The 25,524-nt window shown below is 40.2% G+C and overlaps 2 protein-coding genes and 1 long non-coding RNA gene across 4 annotated transcripts; 2 read left to right on the top strand and 1 right to left on the bottom strand.

The window, feature by feature from the left end:
* The first annotated feature begins 3,854 nt into the window (after positions 1-3,854).
* Positions 3,855-4,217, top strand: LOC130139814 (uncharacterized). Its single transcript, XM_056317511.1, has one exon. It carries the CDS (start codon positions 3,855-3,857, stop codon positions 4,215-4,217), a length of 363 nt encoding a protein of 120 aa, XP_056173486.1.
* A 2,880-nt stretch (positions 4,218-7,097) lies between these two features.
* LOC115694437 (polyol transporter 5-like) lies at positions 7,098-9,193 on the top strand. Its single transcript, XM_030621565.2, has 3 exons — positions 7,098-7,215; positions 7,652-7,995; positions 8,129-9,193. The coding sequence occupies exons 1-3, from the start codon at positions 7,182-7,184 to the stop codon at positions 9,191-9,193; spliced, it is 1,443 nt and encodes a 480-aa protein (XP_030477425.2). The 5' UTR covers positions 7,098-7,181.
* Positions 9,194-13,865: 4,672 nt separating this feature from the next.
* LOC130139737 (uncharacterized) lies at positions 13,866-18,916 on the bottom strand. 2 transcript variants are annotated; one of them, XR_008817837.1, is made up of 5 exons: positions 18,594-18,916; positions 16,815-17,063; positions 16,082-16,296; positions 14,813-15,234; positions 13,866-14,435 (listed from the first exon to the last, which is right to left on the bottom strand). It is a non-coding gene; the product is annotated as an uncharacterized LOC130139737 (long non-coding RNA). The 2 variants fall into 2 exon arrangements; XR_008817836.1 differs by having other exon boundaries at positions 14,813-16,296.
* Between the last annotated feature and the right edge of the window lie 6,608 nt (positions 18,917-25,524).

The raw sequence follows: 25,524 nt of genomic DNA, 5'->3' as shown, positions 1-25,524 counted from the left end.
TTCATTTCCAAACTTGGGCTTCAAGTTTTGACTTCTCTAGAATCATCCAATTCCAAGCTTGCTTCTCTCTCTCGGTTTCCCTTTTGGCCGACCTCCAATCAAAGCATAAAATATCTCAATTGGAAATTCGGACCACAAAAGTCTCCTCAAAAATAACAAAACGAAGAGGTACAAAGGATCCGAAACTGGGTTTTCCAAAACAAGAGTAAAAATATTAGTTCCGATTGGAAAACCACCAAACTTAAACCATAGCCAATTCCCAGGGACTGAAATTGAGGATATTACAATTTACCTGCGGCTTTTCAGGTCCAAAAATTGGGATGTGACACTAACAGCCCGTTAGTCATCGCAGTCGCGCTTTCTCGCCTTCCCTGCTTTGTTCAGCCCTATTCCGTGGCCGAGAAGCCCGAAGAGCTTCAATCTCGCTCAGAGCTCTTCCACTGGCTACCATTACGGTCTTCGAAACATTCAGGAGCTGTACTCTATTATTCAATCATCAACAGCTGCTGACTATTACACATTTTTCTACCCTTGCAACATTAAAGTTCTTGAGTTTCTTATGCTTTTTTTGTGTCGTTGATTCCGGGCAAGTTTGAACTAAATCCTGGTGCCTGCCGATCTGCTTGAGATCGCATTCAAGAGGAGTTAAGCAGCAGCTCCTAACTCTGGAATGGAGGATCACTCATTTTGTTGCAGAGGATAAAACTTTGATGAGCCAAGTCTCGAAAGTCGTATACCATAGAATTCATTAATATGAATATTCCAAATCCTTTTATAGTTCCGCACTCAATATAACATCTAAATAGGATCTTTCTTTCCTTGATATTTGACACATTTGTCTTCACACGATACGACATTCAATATCTTATGCAGTTTAAAGAGGACGCAAAGGGAATAGTTGGAAATATTTTGACGGTAAATGATCTCTCATGAAGGGTGATTCATGCACAAAGAACGCGTGACCATCATAAGTAATCTTACCTGCAAATTGTTATCAGAAACTAGAAAACAAAAGATAAGTTAAGTCTGCCATAACTAGAGGCATGCTTCACTCACATTGAAAGGCCTCAAAGACAAAGCCATGAAAGTGCTCGACAGAGCATGCTAGCTCAGCATGTGGATGATGGAGTTGCTCTCCTACATCGGCAAGAACGTCAACATACGATGTCACCACCACAAACAATAACGGAAACTCTAGCAAAATAGGGAATAACAAGCTAGCTGTTGATTGCCAAGGCAGTAGTGTGGTACCCTCCCTAGCAAAATAGGGTTGAGCGTGAAGCTTCCCGCCCAAGGGTATTATTTATGGTACCTTTTCTATTTATTAAGGTAGTTTGCGTAGCTGATAGGGTTATTCCCGCTTGCATTCTAGGGGTATTTACAACTTACCATGTCATTGTACTTATGGTGAGCAACACGAACCGAGCGAACCGGAACCACCTGGATCAGCCAGTTCAAAGCGGTTTCTGAGGGCATCAGTTCGGTCCCCAATTCCAGAGGGAATCGGACTGACCAGATCGCTCGGACTGAACCGGTTATATTTTATTTATTTATTTATTGTAAATTTCACGCGTGCTCTCCTCTTTCTCTGTTGGCGAGGGACAACAGAGAGAAAGGAGGAGGAAACTCCATAAGCGATTTTCTCCGAAGTTTTTTATCTCAGGGTCATCTTCAGAATCGGCCATTGAACACTACTGGTTCACCCCGTCACTTACCATTGATAAGCCTGCACACTGAAAGAGGACCGGGGCAGAAGACATTGACGGCAGAGATTGGTGGGACTTTGGAGTGCATAGAAGTCGTTCTCTCGGTGATCTCTGCCAAACGTCCTGCCTCTTCATTGCCAATCGTTTCCTTCCCCCAAGTGCTTCTCATCTCTCTCAATTCGTTCGCTGCAAGGAGTGCCCCATTCAACCTAGTCCTCGGCTTCGGAATCTCGAAACAAGCTGTTCATATCCGAAGCCCAGTACCTGTTGTTCACATTCACAAGAGACGATCTCCCAGATTTTCCCTCCGCTAGCTGGGCTAGTGATTGTGGCTGAGAACATCTCCTCGACAAGGTATTGTCAAACCACCCCTGGCCATGCTCTGTTTTTGTTAAACTAGAGGCAGAGACCCGTTCTTCCTAGATTCATGCGCATGTTGGGTTTAAATGAGCTGATTTTGTTGATTGTGAACAATCCTTAATGATTTCTTGCGAGTCTGGATGTGAGTTTGAGTCCCCAAATGGTTAATATTCTCTCCTTAAACCACTGGACACCATGTGTTCGACAAAAGTTCTGAACCAAATTATACACACGTGTCTCGGGTTTTGCACTATTCTGAGTATATACAAACACGGGTCGTATGACAGAGAGATACCTTTGATCGACGAGTTTGATTTCAGTTAGATTTATTTGTTAAGAGACTAAATCTGCCCACATTCCTTTTGTTCTTTGTTTTTACTCTGTTTTGTTATGTTCCCGTGACTGTCAATTATATTCACCGGTGAATATAATTGACCGGATCTTAATAGTCTCAATGCATGCATCCTGTTTGTTGAAATGCCTCTTAGACATATTTCTGAAATAGCTCATAATTTTTTCTAGTCTGAGAACATATTGATGTAGATTCGCACATAGTGTTTGAAGAGTTTTGGTTGAAATCGCTTGTTCTTGGTTTGCTTGAAGAAGAATGTGGTGGAAACTTTTGATTTAGGTGAAGTTTAGTTTTGTTAATGATTTTACTGTTTTGATTCAGGATGAAGAAGAAACGCTGGAACCCCGGGAAAGGAGAAAATAAATAAATAAATATAAGAAAAGAGGAAAATTGGATAAAAAGAAAATAATAAAATGGGGTTAGGGCGGGCTTAGTGTTAGAAATTGGGCTTAAACATGGAGTTGGTGCAGTTAGAAGAGAGAGTGGGAGCGTAGTCACCAAAACATCAGTAATGAATGGGTTTTGCGTGTTAAAACTCACGATTGGGCTTGTGAGATTTTGATTGAAAGAGGCTTAATTAGTAAGCCCATTTGCATCTGTGGACCAGACCCGTGAGCCACATCAGTCTATATTCGGAGAGGGCCCAATGGCCCAGCCCGAGTCCCTATATTTGGAATTGATTAAAAAATCAGAAAAAATAAATAATTGAAAAAAATTGGTTAGGGAAATAGGCTTGACAATGACGATGATGTCAACTTATGACGTGGCATTTTGTAACCGCCGGATAATTTCTCGACAAATGAAGGCCTGAGTCATTGAATGTTACTGGATGGAGGCCTATGTTATAGACTCAATTGGACTAGTAAGACCAGTAACTTATTTCCAAGCGGTGCTGTTGGCCTTTCTAGCTTTGATCTCGATCCTGTAAAAGAACACGATGCTACGGCATGAATTTCCCATGTAAGCAATGACACAATGTAGCCTTTCTCCGAAGGAACATGAACTTTTCTGTCTTGCATCAATGTATCATTAATAATATAGACAATTTTTAAGTTTGTCTTAATTAGTGTCCACGTCAAGGGACGAAAAGTAGTTGCTCAAATTTCTAATCTTTTCTTTATTTTCATTTTTGCTCTTTATCCCTGTTTTGCTGTGACATTAGAGCTTGTCTTCGAGTCCAAGAATTTGGGAAAAATTTTGACACTCATAGCAACACTCCTCATGAATTTAAGTTTTTGTAAGTAATGGAAATGCAAGTAGTAGGCTAGACCCGCATTGAAAGTACTGTTGTCTAAGCACGTAAAAAAGCTTCATTCACATTCTGATTTGAGTGACTATTTACTTAAATATTTAAAAAGTGTTTGTGTCTTTGCAATCCCTCACGCCTCGTTTTCTCTCGCTCCATCTCTCATGGCAGACCCAAGAAGAGAGTAGCCATGGATGACTGTCATGTACCATTTGGTAATGACGAGAGTTATAGGGAATTCTTGCTGCTTCTATACGAAGGAGGAGGAGAAAAAGACGACCACGGCGATAATACCTCAGAAATCCCTTTTGGCGAGGATGATAGTTACCGTGAGTTCCTCCTTCGTTTGTACGAAGAAGGAGGAGAAGAAGAAGAAGAGGACGGCAGAAATGCCTTGGCACGTTGTGAAATAGAAGAAGAAGAAGAAGAGGACAACGTAAATGTCTTGGCACGTTGCGAAATAGAAGAAGAAGAGAAGGACGGCGTGGATGCCTTGGAACAGTTCAGCGAGATAAAAGAAGAAGAACCGACCGACAAAACGTGCGGGGTATGATTGCTTGTCACTATATGTAATTCTCTTGTTGAGCTTGCATTTTGTGCTATTACTTTCTCTGCAGTTTGATAAATAAATAAAGTACTGTGGTTAGATTGAACAATAGATCGTGAAAAGGCACTGAAAATGTAAAACCAAGCTGTATTAGTAGTTAAAAATGCCTGAGTCCACCCAATCTCAGTCAACGTGAATCAGTTATATGTGTCCTAATACATAATGTTCTCCCTTCTTCCTGGTAGGACAGAAAAAAAAAACAGGAAATAGTGTTAAAAAAGTCCTAAATCTTTGGTACTGATACCACTTTTTTTGGTGTCAATTCAGTCATAAACCTTTGGCATTAGTGCCAATTTAGTCCTCAATCTTTTTTTAGTGCCAATTCAGTCCTAAACCTTTTATATTTGTGTCAATTCAGTCCTGAACCTTTTGTTTTTGTGTCAATTCAGTCCTTCCAATAAATTTTGGTTGGATTTTGCTGACGTGGATGCCGGTAGCCGATCACCGACGCTGCCGTAGACAACTTTTAATAATATTTTAATATTTTTTTGAATTTTTATTTCTTTATTTCTTTTAATTTTTTTCCCCTCCCGTCCATCCTTCCTCTTGCCAGTTGCCGAACCGGCAACCAACCAAAGGCCAAAGGCTGGCGAGGTCAACCTCGCCAGCCACGGGCAAGGCCCGCCCTCGCCAGCAACGGTGAAGGCGAGCCTCGCCATGCCTGGGCAAGGCTCGACCTCGCCAGATCCGGTAAGGTCGGGCCTCGTCCAGCCGTCGGCGAAGCTCGAGCCCTCGCCAGAGGCCTTTGACCTCACAGCCTCCGGCAAGGTCGAGCCTCCCCCAGCCATGGCGAGGCTCGCCCTTGCTAGGCGAGGCTCGACTTCGCCGGATCTGGCGAGGTCAGGTCTCGTCCAGCCACTGGCGAGGCTCGAGCCCTCGCCCGCCCAGCACGAGGCCACCCTCACGGCCATTCAACGAGGGCGAGCCTCAGGGGCTCTGGCCTTTAGCCGTTCGCCGTTCTGGCGACCAACTGGAGAAAGGAGGGAGGGGAGGAAAAAAAAAGAAAAAGAAAAGAAAAGAAAAAAAAATAAATAAAGGAAAAAGCGAAGGTGACCGCGTCGTAATTTCTCTAGCAATAATGATTGTTTCTCAGCCTGTCAAATGTTTAGATGCTTAACGTGGAAACCTGAATAGCCTTTTTCCCAAAAATATATGCTAATATTCTGGGTCGATGACTAGGCGAACTATTTGGCTGAAGAAAGAAGAGGAGCTTCGTCGCGTGGGAAAACAGTCCTAATAACTCGTGATCACATAGAAATAACAGGGTAAAAATTTTAGGAAATTTTGTAGTTACCCAATAACTAAATTTAACATTTTTTTCAATTAAAGTACTTTTATGATAATTCGACTAATCTTTTGGAGAACTCTTCATGTACCGAACAAATCACCAACTTAATATTGTGCAAAATCCGACTACATAATCTAAGTTTAGGTATGCAAAAGCTGAATTAATTTACTACACAACTATATTAGTTACCATATATTGGCCGGAGTATTAGAAAAATCTTATAATTGATAATATCCCAAAACCCAAATGCGTAATATCTTCAACAAAATTATTAAGATGGGGACTTTGGTTCATGCTTCTACGCTTCCATACTAGTGGATTTACTTCGAGAGGTTGCCTGTTTCTTTGAAATGAAAATCATGACCCACGATGCACCAGTCATCTTCCAGGACACGGTGGCCGTTTTGCTAGCTAACACAACAGGGTGTTAATGGGACTTAGCTGGTTAATGGGACTAGCAGGGTATTCCATGGTCTCCAGGTAGTTAAGACTGTGCCTTTAGATTATTAAAAAAAAAAAAAAAGGCCTCCTCTCATAAACTATTCAATTATTGTTTTTTTTTTTGGCCAAATCGCACTAGTAATTAGAAATATCTAATAATTAAAGTATTGGAAGATCTCTTGAAAGATCAGTAGGATTATTAAGGAGAAGACCATTGGATTGGGATATACGAGTGAGTGGTTTGATTGGGTGAAGATCCAATTCAGGCATATGTTTTAGATAGAAAAAATAGAGAATGAAAAAAGAAAAATCTTTATTAGCGCCAGTTTTAAGAAAGATATATTGTGAGTTGAATTTCCAGTAACAGATTTATTAATTCATTATTTCCTGCAACTTTCGCATCCAATTGCCATTTCCTGATAGAAGAATTTAGCGGTTGAAATAACACAGTCACTTGGATAGGACGACGGCCACCGTCGTCCTAGCATAGCTCCCAAAAAACATAGATTAGGGATTTCTTCTTGGCAATTATAATTGGACTTCCTGAACTATCGGATAAGGCTAATTTGTTTTTGTTTGTTCGACTCTTATGGTACAGAACTGCATTTTTCACACTTATATCCACAGGTTGCCTGGTTGGCATATGAAAGAGGTTGAATGAAAAAGGAAAGTAGAAGAATGGCGTGAGCGTACGAACAAATATGAAAATAATTTCTATTAGCTCTGCCCATATTTTTACTATGTGATTTTGGGAGCATGATGTTTTGAACTGCTCTAATCTCTTGCTCATCATTTGATGGCACTATTTAGTTGGATAATTGCGTTGCGGGGGTTGCGGGGTATGCTTACTTATGATTGTTCGTAATTCTCTTAGCTAAAGTTTCCAAAATGTTCAGTTTTTTGTGTCCTTTATTTTCCTGGTTTTGATTCTACGAGTTCTCTCTTTGGTTGGACAAAGGGATTTCTTCTTGACATTTATAATTGGGCTCCCTGAACAGTTTCTCTTGCAGTTTTACGTAACTGATTGACTTATATGAGGTGCCAATTGACTTACTTTGCAGGAATTAAAAGACACATGCAGTGATTCTAAAGTCAATGCCAACATCCAAACGAAGCCGATTGAGGACTTCGAGTCTTTGGCGAAGCCGCGTCGGCACAAGTATGCCTTTACCTACACCATCATGGCCTCCATGACCTCCCTTTTGCTAGGTTATGGTTAGTCCCCTTTCTCTCTCTCTCTCCCGCAATGCGTCCAATATTGTGAAGCACGGGAAGGCTCACCCCGGTGGTCGTCCATTAAGTTTAGAATCCATGATATAATTGTGCAAATCAATTTTCCATAAAGTGAATCAATCACTTGCGACTCAACTATGTTGCAAAAAAAAAATGACAATAATAATTAGGTTATATCTTAGTCATTGCACTTTTTTTTTGTCTAGCTTTATTACTGATAAAACGATAGATCTATCGCCAAAGGTTGTTTTTTTAATGCATGGGAAATGAAAAAAGAAAAAAAAAAGATTACTTAATTTCGGTTAACATCATCCACATTTTTTTTTTCATTTTTCATGTTTTCAATTTCTTGGATATGGTTACGATATATATGGAAATATTGCAATGATAAATAAGATTTTCTTTTGAATTTTGGCAGATATAGGAGTGATGAGCAATGTGGAAGTATACATGGGGGACCAAAGCATCACCGACGAGAATGTTGAGTTCCTCATGGGGATTACTAAAGTGATATCACTCCTTGGGTCAGCGATGGCGTGTTGGACCTCCAACAGGATTGGCCATCGTCGCACGATTATCTTGGCAGGGGCCTTCTTCTTCATCGGCTTCCTCCTCATGGGTATCCGCCCCGGCTACTTCTATCTCTTGTTGGGCCGCCTTTTCGTCAATATTGGTGTCGGCTACGCCCTCATGATCGGCCCTGTCTACGTCGCCGAGATCTCTCCTGCCTTCTCCCGCGGCTTCCTCACCTCCTTGCCCGAGGTACTCACTTTTTTCTTTTTGTTTTGTTTCCCAATTTTGTAGCATTTTTTTTTTATTTATGATCAATTTTTGTTATGGGAAAAATTAAAATTAAAAAGGTGATTGCTTCTTTATATGTATTTTGGTGGTTCAGGCATTCATCAACCTCGGCACCCTCCTCGGCTACATCTCCCACTATGTCTTCTCCAAGTTCCGCCAGGACCTCGGGTGGCGTGTCATGCTCTACGTGGGAGCAATCCCCTTGGTCCTGCTCACCTTTGGGGTCCTCATCATGCCAGAATCCCCTCGGTGGCTCATCATGCAAGGCCGCCTGGGCGACGCGAAACGCGTCCTTGTCAGGATCTCCGACTTCGAGGAGGAGGCCACACTCCGGCTTGCCGAGATTAAGGAGGCTGCCGGCATTCCTGAGGCGTGCAACGACGACGTTGTCAAGGTCACCAAGCAAAGTACCGGAGAGGGCAGATGGAGGAGCTCGTCTGTCTACCACATGCTCCTCTGCGCCGTTGGGATGCACTTCTTCCAACAAGCCTCTGGCATTGACACCATCCTCCTCTACAGTCCTTGCATTTTCGAGAAGGCTGGCATCACCTCCCATAATGCAAAGCTCCTTATGACCATTGCAGTCGACTTTGTGAAGACCATGTTCATCCTCGTTGCCACCTTCCTCCTTGACCGGGCCGGGCGGCGGCCGTTGCTGCTGAGCAGCATTGGCGGGATGATCTTCTCACTGGCCTCCCTCGGAACGTGCCTCACCGTCATTGACCACAGCCACGCGAAGGTCAAGTGGGCGATGGCCATGTGCATCACCTCGGTGCTGTCCTACGTGGCCTTCTTCTCCATCGGGATGGGGCCGATCACATTACTGTATAGCTCGGAGATCTTCCCGTTGAGGCTGCGTGTGCAGGGGTGCGCAATCGGCGTAGCCGTGAACCAGGTGGTAAGTGGATTATTATCGATGAAGTTCATATTGGTGTACAGGGCGATCACCCTTGGCGGGGTCGCCTTCATGTTTTCGGCAATTGCGAGCGTGGCGTGGCTGTACTTCTACATGCTGATGCCGGAGACCAAGGGGCGGACATTGGAGGAGATGGGACATTTGTTTGGTAAATACACCCGGTGGAGGTCCACGGCAAGGGAGATGGAGATGAAAAGGAACAATGACGCGACCGAGACAGCAACGAGGGGCAATAATGCATGATGTAGAGTTAATATTGTGTCTAGGAATTTGGTATCTCCTCACCTGTAATGCATGATGTCCAGTGAATACTATATTTAGGAATCTGACATCTCATTCGGGTTTATCTTCTGATTCGATACGCTGGTTACTTAACTAAATAGCGTGAAGTTGTAACCATCTATAGAACCAGACCCCGAGCTTATGTTTCTGATGCAACTACTGGGGAAAAATTCCTTTTGATGATGCCTTTAACTGATGCTCTCAATTATGTGCCGGGGTGCGGTGAATGCTTCTTTTAAGGCCAAGATTGTGAATGTGTCTTCTAAGGCCAAGAATTTTATCATTACTTCGATTTTAGGTGACAGGTTTGAGATTCAACACTCCACGTGTTAGTATGGTGATCCTAAGGGACTAGTTAATTTTTCAAAGTTGCATTGCGCATACATGGCGGTGATGATACTTCAATGTGTAATGGAAGCAGTTATTGTCTTTTGTGTTTCAAACAATGCCCAGTGGAACTTATTATTCTACATGGAGATGTTTGAAGGAGACATTTTCCGGAATTGAATGCTTGAAGTGATTTCGTGAGAATATGCTTCTTTCCTTACCTTTATGAATAAAATTCGTCAACATGATCATTCAAGTTTACCGAAAAACCATAAGAAGTTTGACGGTGGCTTTTTATACCCCAAGTTCTTCTGTTTCCCATAAATTCGATGCTCGGATAGCATACAGTGAGTGGAGGGATGTGTAGATTATTCGGATCAAAACCTCATGCTTTGAATTGATATGACTTCCCGTCTATTTGCAAACCATAATGTCGAACACTTACACCTCAAGTCACGAAATCTAAAGTTCCATAAACATTCTCAACCATTGGATTTCCTAATTCCCTCGGTAAAAATGACATTGCCGCAAAAATCTAAACATTGGAGTCTTCCAATTCTCCATTGAATTAGTCTTTGGGCAACTTAAATATAAAACTATCGTCAATGAGGGATATCCAAATAAATGATGGTTGAAGACTAATCACAAAAGCTTCCCCATTATGAGACATTACACATCATGAAATTTGACTAATACGAAATAATGCTCAAAAAGTAGGTCATCTGTGTCCAGGAGTGAGAATCGAAGTGTCAATGAAACCAAAGATACAACTTATAAAAGCTCAGCATCTTATTCAGTGTGTGGTGTGAAGACAGCCTGAAAAGCACATCAGGAAAACCCCCATGGCCGCCAACAACTCAATTGCACATGAGAGGTCACATGATCCCGACAAAGTAGGAGCGTTAATTTGCAATGGAAGACACGAGCAGACACGAGCTTCACTAAGAATCGAAGAGGAAAGAGAAAAGGGTTAATAACAAAATCATTTCTCTATGCCTTGCTGTAGATACTGTATTAGGTGATATCCAGCAGTAGTCCATTTGTTGTATACGTCTGTGCAAATGCCAAGCATGAAAGTAGCCGCCTAACACTCGCTCATTTCAGGATGAAATCTCTTTCACAGATTGCCGATGGGACCACCCTGGCTAAAACAAGGCAAGATAGCCCTTCACACACAATCCAAAAGGAAGAAGACAAATGTCAAGTTTTGATATGATGACCGATTAATAAACAAGGGAATTCATTAAGCTAACTATAAGCACAGTAAACAGAAGGAGCCCTTGTCACTCGACCCAAATTAAAAGGTATTGGACAGTAAAAGGTCCAATAACAAAAGATTAGGGTTGGCAACATGTATTTTCTTGCATCAACTTTTAAGTATAGCAGATATTCGTCAAAACCCAAACAAAAGGGAAAAGCAAGAAATATAGAATCCCACTTTATTTTACTACCTAGGGCTAGAAATTAGGTGGAAGAATGAACCTTTGAGCGTTAGGGTTTCACACTCGTACAGTCCCTTTCAAGAGTTAAGATCTTGATATACGTACTAGCAATTAGCAATTACATCGTCGTCATATACCTCAGCAAAAGATCTAAAATCCATCTCTGTCCGAGTATTAAGTCTCCTACCCAATCCCGAAAACAGAGACCTATTATATGCTTTAGTATGGCGTCGACTGACTTTACCGCTCCCTCTCTTTTTAATTGGTCTTTGTTTTCGCTATCATCGGTCTCTCTTTTTTACATAAACCATATCCATATGAACCATAATCCATCATAACAGTGACCTCACTTCGCTTCCTCAAGCCTTGGTGTGTGTGTGTGTGTGTGAGAGAGAGAGAGAGAGAGAGAGAGAGAGAGGTGAAGCCTGTGCGTGTCATAGTGGACCTTTTGCCAACTTAAGTTATCTGTGGTATGTAGTTCTCACGCGAGTTGCTTCAAATTTTAAGTTAGAAACTAGACAAGAAACTGATACGTGTGATCTGTAGGTATTTCAAAATCGGTTTTGGTTGGTAAAGATTGAGGGGGGAAATGTACAGGGACCCCTAAATGACAAGTTATAAGATTCTAGAGGTTCAAAAAAGGCCTTAACAAGGTTAATGTTTCAATAGTCAGGAACCCATGTCCCCAGCAGGGCTTTGCAATAGAGTTAGGAATGGCAATTCCTAAAGCGATACAATAAAACAACACAAATTAGCATGTTGAGTTCATGTTAGTCGTGTTTAAGTCAAATAATGACAACCTGCCTAACACAATCATCAAACAAGTTACGTTCTAACTGGACTTGAATAACCAAAAATGGACCCATGTAGCCAGCCCAAATAAGTCATGTCCACTATAAATGACACAAAAAACTCAAGGGCAGCGAAGTCATGACTCATTGATGACTTATCCTATATTAGCAAGGTCGACCTTGCTGATGCATTACTTGTGAAGGTTGCGGATCTAATCAAGTACTCCAGTACTTAACCATTGCCCATCATCTTTTCACTTCAAGCTATAACTTTCTTCTGCTTCTGTAGCAACTCAAAGCGTGAGCTTCTGTCACTTCTTTTTCGATCCCCCTGATGACATGATTTTCCCCCTCTATTCCTCACCATTCTTTTTCTGTCAGATCACGCAACACTAATAGGCCTGTGTGGGTTTTCTTACCAAGGATATGCTTTTGCAACACAAACTGACCTTTTTTCCCACGAGCAAATTAATATACTCAGGATAACATGTTCGGATCATTACCTCCTGACTCCTGTAAGTTACTAGTCATACATTAACTCTATTATTCTTTGCTTTTCCTCATTGGGCTGCACATCCTCGAAGGAGAATCTGTTTATGGAGGTCCAGGTCCTTGTGAGCTGGTAGTCCTAAGGAAAATTACAGTCTGGTTGTAGTAAGGCTTTCCTATATCATGAAACTCTATGACAAGTTTATGTGCACTCACAAGAGCCATGATAAGGGACCCCTTCATGATGTTGATCCGGTTTAGTAAGACTTTGTAGTCAATTTCAAATTAAATTTATGAATGATCTGGATTCAGATAGTGATTTTGCCTTCACTTTAAGTTAATAATTATTGCACTCAAGTTCAAACTTGAGCTTGAGATCAATATTCACAGAAAACCCGAGAACAGTTGGATCAATCTCAAGCATGCCGAAAATCATTTGAAGTTTGAGTTAAAGAAAAAATACTGATACTAGGTCAAGCTAGAGTCGACTTCTAATTATGATTATCATGGTCCAGTTACACCCCAATGTGGAATGTCCCACGATGTTCCATGCTGGCTAACTGACGTAAATACACTGACAAGATGGCTCCCTTGCTCTGAGAAAAGTTGCTTTTAAGCCATCTCATGCTTAGGATTCAAGAAATGCAAGTCCAATGTAGACAATGTTTAACACTTACTTGCAACATATATAAGGTCTGACTGTAGCATATTTTCAGTAAGATAACTTCACAAACCTGAATCAGCTGAGTTGCTTCTGCCTTCAAATGAGGGTTTGTCCTCAATCTAGAGAATAAGGACAAAGCAATACGAGGATCCACAGAGAAGGCAGTTCTTGCATATTCAATCCATCAATAAGAGCTTATCCTAAGCCAAAAACCACCTTCCCTGAAATTAAGTGCAAACATGGCTATAATGAGAGCAAAAATCAACTGCATGCAATATTACTATAAACATATCCAAGATATGGATTAACTATAGAAAACCAGAGGAATACTTTGAGTTGGTGGGTTGTGCCCAAACTTCAAGCCTGTCAGTCTCATGCTGAGATAACATCAGAAGAAGCAGCTTCCTCTTCTCTCCTCTGACAGCGAAGTTCTCCATGGCACCCCAGACAGGATGGAATTTGTTATTCTGCACGCTCTATAATCATCAGATCAGCACCCAACTCCATCAATAGGAAATACGGAACAGTATGAAATTGTGTTGGACCAATTATTAAGATTCTCCACACAGTTAAGAAGAGTAACTTACCTAATTGAATAAAGAGTTCCCATTTTCACGTACCGATCCCGTTTAGTCAGATTGAGGATAATCTACACACTCATTCTGTAAGTAGTTAACAAATATGGATACAGATTGAGCTGCACTCTGGGCAATATTCATATCCTTCATGTCGTACCATTCAGGCTTATGAGCAAACCATCCCAAAGAAGCCCTAGAAGAAATAACAGGGTCCACTTTCAATTCCAACTTGAGAAGATGTTCTCAACAAAGAAAAACCAACCCAATTAGGCAAACCATGTGCCAAATAATTTAAGTAGTTTTCAATTGTATGTATGTATATACGTAGATAGACCCACATGCTTACACTTTTGTGCGAAACCATAGAAAATCACAGGTCATTTTATCACGATCCTCAAGCAAAGGACATGCATGAAAACCTCCACTAACCCTTAAGTCAAACTCATGTAAGACATCATCTTCAAAAGTAGACATTCAACTAGAAGTACAGATGCATCAAGCACGCACATCACTGTACGGCATGTCAGGGAACCTCTCTCCATCAACGCAGTCACACAACTGCACATAAAGATAGGAATGGAAGGAACTCCTTCAGAGAGTAATTTGAGGTAGAGACTAGAATAACCAACTTTATACAGCGCAGCTTAAAAATCCTGTTTCAATTTAATAAAGAAAATATCAAGGTAGAGGAAAACTTGTTCACCTGAAAATCCAGTCTTCTCGTAATTGAAGTCCTGCTCTAAACTTAAATAGATTACCATGAGGCTGGCAAGGGCAGAACTTGAACCCAAGAAGCATGACAATGAAGAAAGTACCAGTGACAGTAGGATGTTGTGAAAAGCATGGAAGCTTTTAGTTCCCTGCAACGTCGACCAAGGAGCAAGAGCTGTTCCAGATTGCTGTGGTGAAAACCTGAAAAACAAGCAACAACAAATGAGAAGGGAACAACTGATCTACTCTAGAAGAATAAGTTACAAATGTCTTGTCTTTCTGTGCATAAGAGAAGTTCACTATGAGGCAGCCACAAGCTTAAAAAGAGCAATTGTTAAGCAGGTGCTTTACATGATATAGAAATAACCATTTAGCACAAAAGGCTATATGCTTTTTTTATTGCACAGAAAAATCACCCAAACTCCACCGGACCACCAACAAAATAGATAAAGATTCTTTATGCCAGATTAGCTATTAAGCACCAGCAAACCCAGATTTTGAAGCATGTTATCGGTAAGTGCAGTAAATATCACCAAAAGAAACAAAATTGAGTAGCCCTTTGCAATTAGAAGATCCACCTGAAGAAGGCCCTGGGTAGTACATGGAGCATACGAAAGAGATTTAATGATCCACTCCCAAACAACTCGTTGGTACAAGGACAGAACTGCTGCTATCCACACAGGATCAATCACAAGGGCAGAGAATGAACCATCGTCGACCAAAAACAACAGGGAATCTAGACAAGATGAATTCCACAGACCCTACACGCATGTAATCTGTTTGTTAAGCTATCCGTGCGAACAAAGAGAGTATCAGACATAATAGAACTAAAAGATTAAGAAAGTTTTACGGCACCAGCTTACCTGCGGAAACTTGTCTCTAAGCTGATTTTAACAAGTAAACATCATAAGCACGAATGCACTCCTCCCATCAGACATACTATTTATGAGAAAACAGGCATGCACATAGAGAGTTGAATCTCGTGTCACTGCCCCAAGGCCTGTGTCAGATATCCGATGTTCCAGAACCCAAAGTAAATGATCACTAATTTTCACCTAAAGAACAACAAATAAACAGGCAGCTCCACATAGATAGGTAACAAACAAGTGGCTGGATAGGCAAAGTACATTGGATCTGCATAGAGCTGCATGTGTGTGTATGTGTTTAGAGAGAGGGGCAGCACCACTTTGACTAATGTGGAAGAATTTCATCACAGTGATAATTACAGAATTTCAAACAGATAACCCAGCCTTTTTCCAATTAGTAAGATATCCCAAAAGAATGCTGAATAGTGGTCCTGAATTTATTAGCTCTTCCAAAGAAGGCAAAATCATCACTCAGAGTAATAAGCTAGCCTTATAAGCCCCTCCAACTAGATTAGGCTTCATGAGAATCTTCCTCAGGAAAAGAGAGACCTGAAGATGTAATAAGGCAGGCTGCAAAATTTTTAGTCTGTGTCTACACAGCCCCAACAGACATGGCACTTCCCTCTGATCCTAATATACCTAGTACCATGGTGCTCTCTAATTCGCCTTCATCACTGCAATTCCTCAGCATAACCAACCTGCTATTTCCCAAGTTAATCTGAGGCCCCACCCAGACGACAATCTTGCAGAAAATTAGAAGTCTAGAACCTACAAGCAAGTTGCAACTACAAAATAAATGAATTTATCAAAACTACAAACAAATTTATCAGTATACTTATAATTCCTCAAGAAGAGAGCATAAACAAAATTAAACAATCTATTGAAAAGCAGCACCAAGATATCCTCATATAATGAAATTGCATAGGTAAATGATTTAGAAGGGAGTCTCATTTCCAAAAAAAAAAGTAAGTAAACCAATACCAGCCATGACACTGCTGTTTCAAATGCCGGATGGACAATTGCTATGAGACACTGGGAGACAGCGGGCATAAGATTTGGCATTTTTATGTATTTAAAGACACAACAGAATGCACTTCTAGAAGAGGTCAAGGTTTCACTTCCATTGAGAATGCCACCTTGCTACTAAATCGTATATTCCAAAAACGCTACTGCAAGAAGATATGTGGCTTTTACACCTGCAATATAAATGAGAAAAAAGTGTTAGATTGATAAACTTTTACATGATATCAACCAAAATGTTGAAGCTAAAGAACCATAATGTTGAAACTGAGGAATAAAAATCACGCATTTCTATATAACAGACACCAAAGCTGGGAGATCCCACGTTCCAGTCCCCTTATCAAAGTTACAACTTCAAAGTGTCCACAAAAAAGAAGGAAAGACTGCCATATCAAGATTGCAACTCCTGACACAAGGAAAATGCATAAAACAAGATGGACACTACAGCAAAACAAGAACCAGCATTCGTCTGCAACCTAATTGCAACATCGAGGTTCCTTCATGAATAGCTCCCAATTTCAGTCAATGACATAATAGGAGCTATTTTTGGGTAACTGCAAGCATGATTGTTTCATGTGATGATAAAAGAAAAATCTGGAGCTGTTTTTGGTAATCCCCAAATTCATCAAGACAAACTACGAATCATAAGAAAGGTTGTGCAAGTGAGGTAACAAATCTTGTAAGATGAACTTACAAGGTGAGGATTCCCTTGAGCAATTTTCTCGACAGCAGCAGACCACTGTGCATTCCACATGTATGGTCCACCCACAACCTATAGAGGAATTGCACTTATGCTTCCTATATTAGACCAACAAGAGCTATATAGAACCATAAGTCTCGAAATAACTTTGAAAGAGATGGCTCCATGTCTATTGAGGGATTAAAGTCAGTACATATCTCAGCAACAACAGGAAGTACAGGACCCAAAAAATCTCCTCCACTCCTGCAATAGCACAAGTATCATCAACAACTCCCCTATCTTCAGAACACAGAATAACAAAGGTCTCATTCTATCAGCCATCCTTACTATTGCTTTCAGAATAAAAAGAAAGCCATTTCAGGAGCACCATAACAATGGTTTCATTCAGTTTCACCATTTTTTCAACCAGAAAAGGATAGAAACCACACACAAAATAAAAAGACAGTTTCAATTCTGACAATGGCTTCTTTCTTTTATCACAATGCTGTGAAGTCAATCACAGCGGTGTCTAGCAACTTAACTCTTAAGAGTTGTGGCAATAACAAATTTCGATCATATTTACAAATGAGGAAAAGCAAGAACACAAGCATATATGACAGCTTGTTAGATACATCGGAGAAGCTATTCTATTCCCCATCCACTCCTGATGGGATAGTTCATCCAACAACTCATTGAAAAACTAATCAAGAACAACTATTCCACTAGAATAGCTATGCCTATCCCTTGGTCCCATGGGAATAGCTTTCTTTCAAATGCAACTAGGAATGACTTGACGTTACTTATTCCACAAATGACCTTACGATCCTCATGCTGCCACCACCACTCCTACTGCCTCACCCCCAGCCACTTACCATCATCATGACCACCTCCTCCTCTTCCTCCTGCAGCACTCCACCACTCCATCACCAATGACTCAATCACACCCAAACTACTTCGCCAGTTCCACCACCAACCAATATTTTCAGAACCGTACCAGTGAGAAAACTGTTCAATGATCACTATGTGGTTCAGCCAGTTCGACCACTTGAACACCAGTTGACACGCTCCTATAGTAAGTATTACATATTTTATCTTCAAGTTGAAGCACATGGAAGCAGACGGTTGAGAAGTGTGCACATACTTGAAACAAGGGCAGTGTTGCATCCGGGTCCAAGACTTTGCTGGAGCAACTTGCTTCATCGGCTTATTTGCTTCTTGTAAAATATATTCTTTGGTAAGCACCGAATCGAGACTGTTGCATGGACTAGTGATGGGTGCATAGTGACTCCACAAGGAGGACCCTGGATCAAATTGTTGTAAGTGCAGTTTTGCATTTTTATTATCCATGTCCGACATGTTCCGGTACTAATTGACCCAGTGATAATTTATTATAATAAAGGACATTAAAATAAAAATTCAAGTGCATAAGAATTGATAAGGAAAGAAAGAGAAAAAAGCAAACCAAAGACAAAGGAAAACATCAAGACTATGTGAAGTCAGAATATGTCTGAATCCAAATAAAAGAGCACAATACATTAGCAACCCGAGATTCTACAACCTCAAACACTCTTTTGTTGTTTTCCTTCCTATGCACCACATGACACAAAGCGGTGCAGCACCCCGAGACTTCTTAGAAATTGAGCCTCATCCATAAGCATTCCGACAACGAAATAGCTGACTGACACGACTTGCAATAACCCATGCCACATTTGACAAGCTAAGGACATGATTCCAAAGCTCAAGAGCAAAGTCAACGAAGGAAGAGATGATCAACACATTGCCCAGAAAGCTTACACATTTAACACCAATCGTAAGAATGAAATTCCATATCCTGAGATCCTCAAAAGTAAGAATCTTATTCCAAGCTACCATCCAACAAAAGAAAGAGATTTTATAAGGTAGACGAGGCAACCAGATTGCTTTAGAGGGGATGAATGAGGGGAGAAACTCCCCAACTATTTGACCCGGTTGAACACAGGGTTTGGTCAGATCAACAGGGTTAAGGCCAGTTTCATCCCAACTACGACCATGGTTGCTTTCACAGTCCTACCTGGATTGGACCTGCATTATTTGGTCGAATAATCGAATCGGCCAATCTATTCCAGTTTTGAATACATTGCCACCAATGGCCAACACCCTCCCCCCTCCCCCAAAACCACCCAAAACAAATCCCCACCATCACCTAAATCGTCCACCGCCATCACTACCAGTCCACCAAACCCACCAGCCACTTCCACAGCCACCTCCATCAGCTGGTGCGGTGGCACCACAGCTGCTCCCCAACAACCAACGGTTATTCGCAAATTGTTATATACTTAACCTTTGTAAAATTATGCAGATGTATATTTTAGCTACTATATACAAGTTATTTTTAAGTTCATAACTTTTAAAGGTAACAATTTAGGAAATATGGTAACAGCACAGGCACTGAGCTTTTTAATTATCATATTGATGAAAACTAGTTGGATTATTCCTTGTCTAAAACTTGCAAGCCAAACATGGTCCTCAAATAGTTATTATACGAACCAAACTGTGTTATACGTATTCCAGTGCTATTTGTTCTCTATTCTAATTTTGTGGAGTAGCAACTCTACCCAATTTTATTATGGACCACACGATTGGACTCCAATTGTTCTTCAACAGAAGTTGAATTTTATAATGGAAACATAACAAGGACCAAGAGGCTGTCGTTTACCATAAGAAGGGAAAAATAGTCCAGAGTCAGCAAAACTTACTTAAGAAATGGAGGCATATAGATTGGACTTGCTCCCTTGCCATTAATCTCACCTGCTCCAATAACTTGGAATCATCAATTTGGACCTTGTCTAGAACGTGGGTCACCAACCGATATGCACTCTCTTGCTTCTCCAGGTCCTCAACAGACTCTTCCGCCAATGAAGCAACTTGCTATCTGAGCAAAGCTGCAACTCCGCCCCCATTTACTGTAAACTCCCGCGATGCTCCCTCCATTCATCGCTACAGACGCCCTGAGCGATGCACTGGCCGCATCACCTCCGGGCCTCGAAGCCACGCCAGCTCGATGGGCTGCTGACTTCATTCGGGCTCGAAATCTCGCTGACATGATTATGATGATGGGTTTGCATTGGGCAAACTCCGTTACGACGACATTTCAGGAATCACCCGCATTTGATCCAGCGGTGAAGGAGGCGGCGGAACCGGCAAGACCAGCTGCTCGAGCAGGCGCATCACCGACGTCCTCTTCTTTTCTTTTTCTTTTTTCCCAAAAACTTTAGCATAAGCATGATAAGAACATATAATCTAGGGATAAGTGCACTAGAAATTTTAAAACTTACCATAAAAATACAATTGAATTCTAAAACTTTCAAAAAGTGTAAACAAGTCCTAAAATTTTTCATAAAAGTGCACTGGAGCCCTAAAACTTTCAAAAAATGCAAATAAGTCCTAAAACTTGTCACGAAGGTGCAAACAAGTCCTAAAACTTGTCACGAAAGCGCAAACAAGTCCTAAAACTTTCAAAAGGTACAATCAATGGAAGGACTTGATTGAATCAATTTGACAAGTTTTAGGACTTGATTGTACTTTCGTGACAAGTTTTAGGACTTGTTTGCACTTTTTAAAGTTTTAGGACTCAAATGCATTTTCGTGATAAGTTTTAGGATTTGTTTTTACTTTTTGAAAGTTTTAGGACTTAATTGCACTTTCGTCACAAAATTTGAAACTTTAAATGCACTTATCCCTATAATCTATATGTTTCTATACCATTACATAACATAAACAGAGTCTCTTAATTTTTATAGATCACCATCGCTTTTTCTTTTCCAAAATATCCTCTGTTAGTTACTTTACAGATATTTTATTAAGGACGAATGCGTGAACTAATAATATTATCTTATTTCTCATGCGTCTCAATTTTAAAGTTTGAAGATTACCCGAAAAAAAAAAAAGTTTCGATCTTTAACAAACTATCTCTTCGTACAAGTATGTGCAATTTGTTCATGTACTGTGTTAATATTTTCTTTCTATTAATTAATAATTCATGATAAAGCGATTCTGCAAAATTCTTAAAATATCAATTCTTTACAAACATGCAATATTTGTGCATTTTTACTTGTAAATATTAGGAAGTACACCTCTTTGTCTCATTTTTAGATATCTTAAATTTCCCTTTTTTTTTTCTGCTCTCTTTTTTTTTTTTGATGCCTACCCATTTCATAAAAAAAAAACCACCCACTTTCTTTTCCTCTTGTCACGGGTTAGATTTTCTAAGTTGCCCGTAATTTCTAAAATCCACTTCATGAATAACTGCTCATCTTCTTTCTATACATAATTGCGTAGTTACGCGTGTCTTAACCCTCATACATTATAAAATGTAATATCTCTTTAATTGAATATTGAGGAACAACCACTAGCATATTCCTTTGAAAATGTATCACGAGCAAAAGTGCACGGGAAAATTTCAACCTTTTTCTTAAAGAGGGCCACAATGTAAACGTAGTGTGAATAAAGGCGCGAAGTGCGTCAATCGCCGAATAGGGGCGGTGCTCGATTCGTCTGAGGTAAGGGCCTGGGTTCGCCGGCCGGTCAAATCTCACCGGCCGGCGAGCATAGTTACTGTTCCGGCAACCGGAACAGTACATTCATCTCTGTTTTTTTTTTTCCTCCGCCGGCCATAGCTAGGGCCGGCGGAGGTCGCCTGCCTCGGGCGAGGGCCGCCCTCGCCTGGGCTGGGCGAGGTCGGCCTCGCCAGTTGCCGGCGAGGTCGAGGCCTCACCAGATCTAGCGAGGGCTCGGCCTAGCCCAACAACGGCAAGGTCGAGCCTCGCCAGTTCTGGCGAGGGCTCGGCCTCGCCGGCGTCAGGCGAGGCCGGTCTCGCCTGCAACGGCAAGGCTAGTCTCGCCCGACGCCGGCGAGGCCGACCTCGCCCAGCCCAGGCGAGGGCGGCCCTCGCCTGAAGCCGACGAGGGCGGCCTCGCCTGAGGCCGGCGACCTCCGTCGGCCCAGGCTATGGCCGGCGGAGGAAAAAAAAAATAGAGATGAATGTACTGCTCTGCGCTGTTCGAACAAGAATCGTGCTTGTCGGGCCGACGAGATTTGACCTGGCCAAATAACCCAGGCCCTTACCTGAGATGAATTGAGCACTTCGGGCTCCTATTTGAGACTGATTGGGCACTTCAGGCCCTTATTTGACACAATGTTCACTTTGGGTCCTCTTTTGAGAAAAGGACCCCACTTAGGGTCCTTAATTGAAATTTTCCCAAAGTGCATTAGTCGTTCCAAAGGAAGGCGACCACACTATATGTCTGACTAAGCAATCTCATGCTTTTGGGAGGCGGACAATCCAGATTAACACTTGTCATTTTAAATTCAATTAACATAAAATTTGATTTGACATGATAAATCTATTATGTGTAGTTAGAGCAGAGAGATTATCCGCTCTGATGCTCGCCGTGGCACAATTTAAAAATCAATGTTGATCTCTTAAATTATTATGATGATATGGAAAAAAAAAAAAACTTTAGAGGGAATGCAGAAGAAGTGATCTGAACCTGGAGAAATAACAAGTGGAGATATTCATGTCTTAAATGCTACATTCACCTAATGAAATATAAAAGTTAGGGTTAATATCACGAAAAACCCTAAACTGGTATACTTGTGACAATTTTACCCCGAACTATTTTTTTGATTAACAAAAACCCCAAACTGGTACACCTGTGACAAATTTACCCCGAACTATTTTTTTGACAACCAAAAATCCCAAACTGGTACACTTGTGACAGTTTTACCCCGAACTATTTATTTGACCACCAAAAACCTCACACTGGTACACTTGTGACAATTTTACCCCGAACTAATTTTTTGACCACTAAGGCTGCGCATGATAACTTGCCAAACAGTGTTTGATTCTGTTCTTTTGTTCCCGGAATCAGTTTGGGAACAGAAATGCGTTTGTTTAGTTTTTTTATTTTGGGCACAATTTTTTCAAAAATTGTTCCCAAAATCAGTTTTCAAGAATAAAAAAAAAAGTAGTTTCTTGATTCTGGGAACAATTTTGAGAATCAATTTTTTTTTCTTCCTTTTCTTGATTTTTAATATAGATTTTAATGTCCGGCTCGAGGACCGCTCTCACCGGATCTGACGAGATTAAAATATTTTAATAAAAAATATTATTGAAATAAAAAATATTTTACCGGCCATGGCCAAAAAAAAGAAAAAAACATATTTTTAATAAAAATATTTTAATAATAAAAAAATATTTTACCTGCCATGGTCGGTGACCAGGCCATGGCAAAAAAAGACAAAATATATATTTTTAATATATATATTTTAATAAAAAAAATATTTTACTTGCCATGGCCAGCGACTAGGCCATGGCCAAAAAAATAAAAATGTATATTTTTAATAAAAATATTTTAATAAAAAATATATATTACAGGCCATGGCCAAAAAAAGAAAAAAATATATATTTTTAATAAAAATATTTTAATAAAAAAATATTTTATCAGCCATGGCCGGCGACCAGGCCATGGCCAAAAAAATAAAAATATATATTTTTAATAAAAATATTTAATAAAAAATATTATTAATAAAAAAGTATTTTACCGGCCATGGCCGGCGACCAGGCCATGGCCCAAAAAAATAAAAATGTGTATTTTTAATAAAAAATATTATTAATAAAAAAATATTTTACTGGCCATGGCCAAAAAAATAAAAATATATGTTTTTAATAAAATATTTTAATAAAAAAAATATTTTACCTGTCATGGCCGGCGACCAGGCCATGGCCAAAAAAAAGAAAAAATACTTTTAATAAAAATATTATTAATAAAAAAATATTTTACCGGTCATGGCCGGTGAGCAAGCCATGGCCAAGAAGGAGGAAAAGAAAAAAAGAAAAAAAAAAGAAAGAAATGTTAAAATATTTAAAAATATTATTAATAAAAAGAAATTTTGTGGCGTTACCAAACGCACTTCTGTTCTTTTTCTATTCCAGGGATGGAATTTTGGGCCGTTAACAAACGCCTTAAAATGCTCAAAATCAATTTCGGACATAGAATAAAAAAGAATCATTTATGAGCAGAATCTGTTTCCGGGCACAGAATCGTTGTCATGCGCAGCCTAAAAACCCCAAACTAGTATATTTGTAGCAAATTTACCCTCTGTTAGTGTCCGTTAAATTAAATTAATATCACAAAAAATCACAAATTGATAAACTTGTGACAAACAGAGGGGTAAAACCCAAAATCGGTATACATGTCAATTTCCACGTGTCATTAAACTTAGCAATTTGACAGTAAAATTTAACGGAAACTAACGGAGAGTAAATTTGTCACAGGTGTACCAGTTTGGGGTTTTTAGTGGCCAAAAAATTAGTTTGGGGGTAAAATTGTCACAGGTATACCAGTATGGGGTTTTTATGGTCAAAAAAATAATTCGGGGTAAAATTGTAACAGGTGTACAAGTTTAGGGTTTTTTATGATCAAAAAAATAGTTTGGGGTAAATTTGTCATAAGTGTACCAGCTTGATGTTTTTCGTGGTATTAACCCTAAAAGTTATGTTGCCGGAATAAGTTACACCATATTACTACAAAAACTTTGTTAATCAAGTGGTTATGTTGGCATTTCTTCGTGTTGAATATGTTCAATTCTCCATTGATGCAAAGGTACTTTTTGTTGGAGACGCTTGGAAACCAATTGTCGGTTCACGGAACCCAGAACCGGACCACTTCTCTCTAGAACAGGCTTTGAACCGGTCAGCGCAAACCAATTCGGTCCGGATCTCGAGTTGAATCGGATCCGATGCACACCTCTATTCGCACATTTTTGCAGAAGTTTCTATCGTTTGCAGAAATTTTCAAAGTTTGCATTTAGTGGCAAAAGTTCTTGCTAGATAAAATTTTCAATTTGTTTGTACTTTTTGACAACTGAATTCTAGACGACAAATTGGGCATGCAATTTAATGAAAATAGACAATAGAGAAAGAACAAAAAAAATCGATAGATAAATAAATAAAGAAAATAGCAAATCAACAAATATTAATAATAAAAATAAGAAATGAGGTTTAATTCGGTCTCGATCAAACTTGCAAAGTCTCGAGGAGAGCCTGGTCCCTACGCTCCTACACGCCGAGTCAGTCAGTGCATGCCCCAAAAGCTTCAATTCGCATCGGCCCCAATTAAAACTTTTAAGAGCAATTCGGCCAATGTTTTCAAAACAAGAAGAAACCCAGGGAACGGCTAGAATGTTGTACTCTCTTAATCGATCCTCAACAGCGTACTGATCAGTTTCATTAGCAAAGTAAGCTTCTATACGTTTCATTATGCTCGGTTTAGCGAAAATAAAGATGATGTTGTTTTCTCCTATGTCTCTGAAGTAGAATCAATCGCGTTCGAACCTATCCGTCTGATTGAGAGCACTGCTCGAAAGTTCCGTTTGAGTCGAACCAGGAATCTAAGTTTGAAATAACTAAATCTATTTCTCACCGTAAACCGTTCCGCGATATGCCTCCGAGAAGAATTTGTGAAATAGCTGCTTGTTAAATCGGAAGAAGTTTTGACGTGTTTTGCAACTTTGCATGATATAAGCTGATTCGTTAGCTGTAAGACAGTTTTAATGCATAAGGAAGTCATCAATAATTTCACTGAACCAGTGTTTTCTCTCTCCTGTGTTCTATGTTCCTGTGGTTATCAACGGGGTTGGTCGGCGAGGTGATGGTGCCGAATCTATGGCCCGAATGTTAATCGC

Source organism: Syzygium oleosum, unplaced genomic scaffold (assembly GCF_021117445.2).
Source record: "Syzygium oleosum isolate NSW1041296 unplaced genomic scaffold, Sole_v2.1 Sole_v2.13, whole genome shotgun sequence".
Lineage (NCBI taxonomy): Eukaryota > Viridiplantae > Streptophyta > Magnoliopsida > Myrtales > Myrtaceae > Syzygium > Syzygium oleosum.
This window is presented reverse-complemented; position numbering and strand designations above follow the sequence as displayed.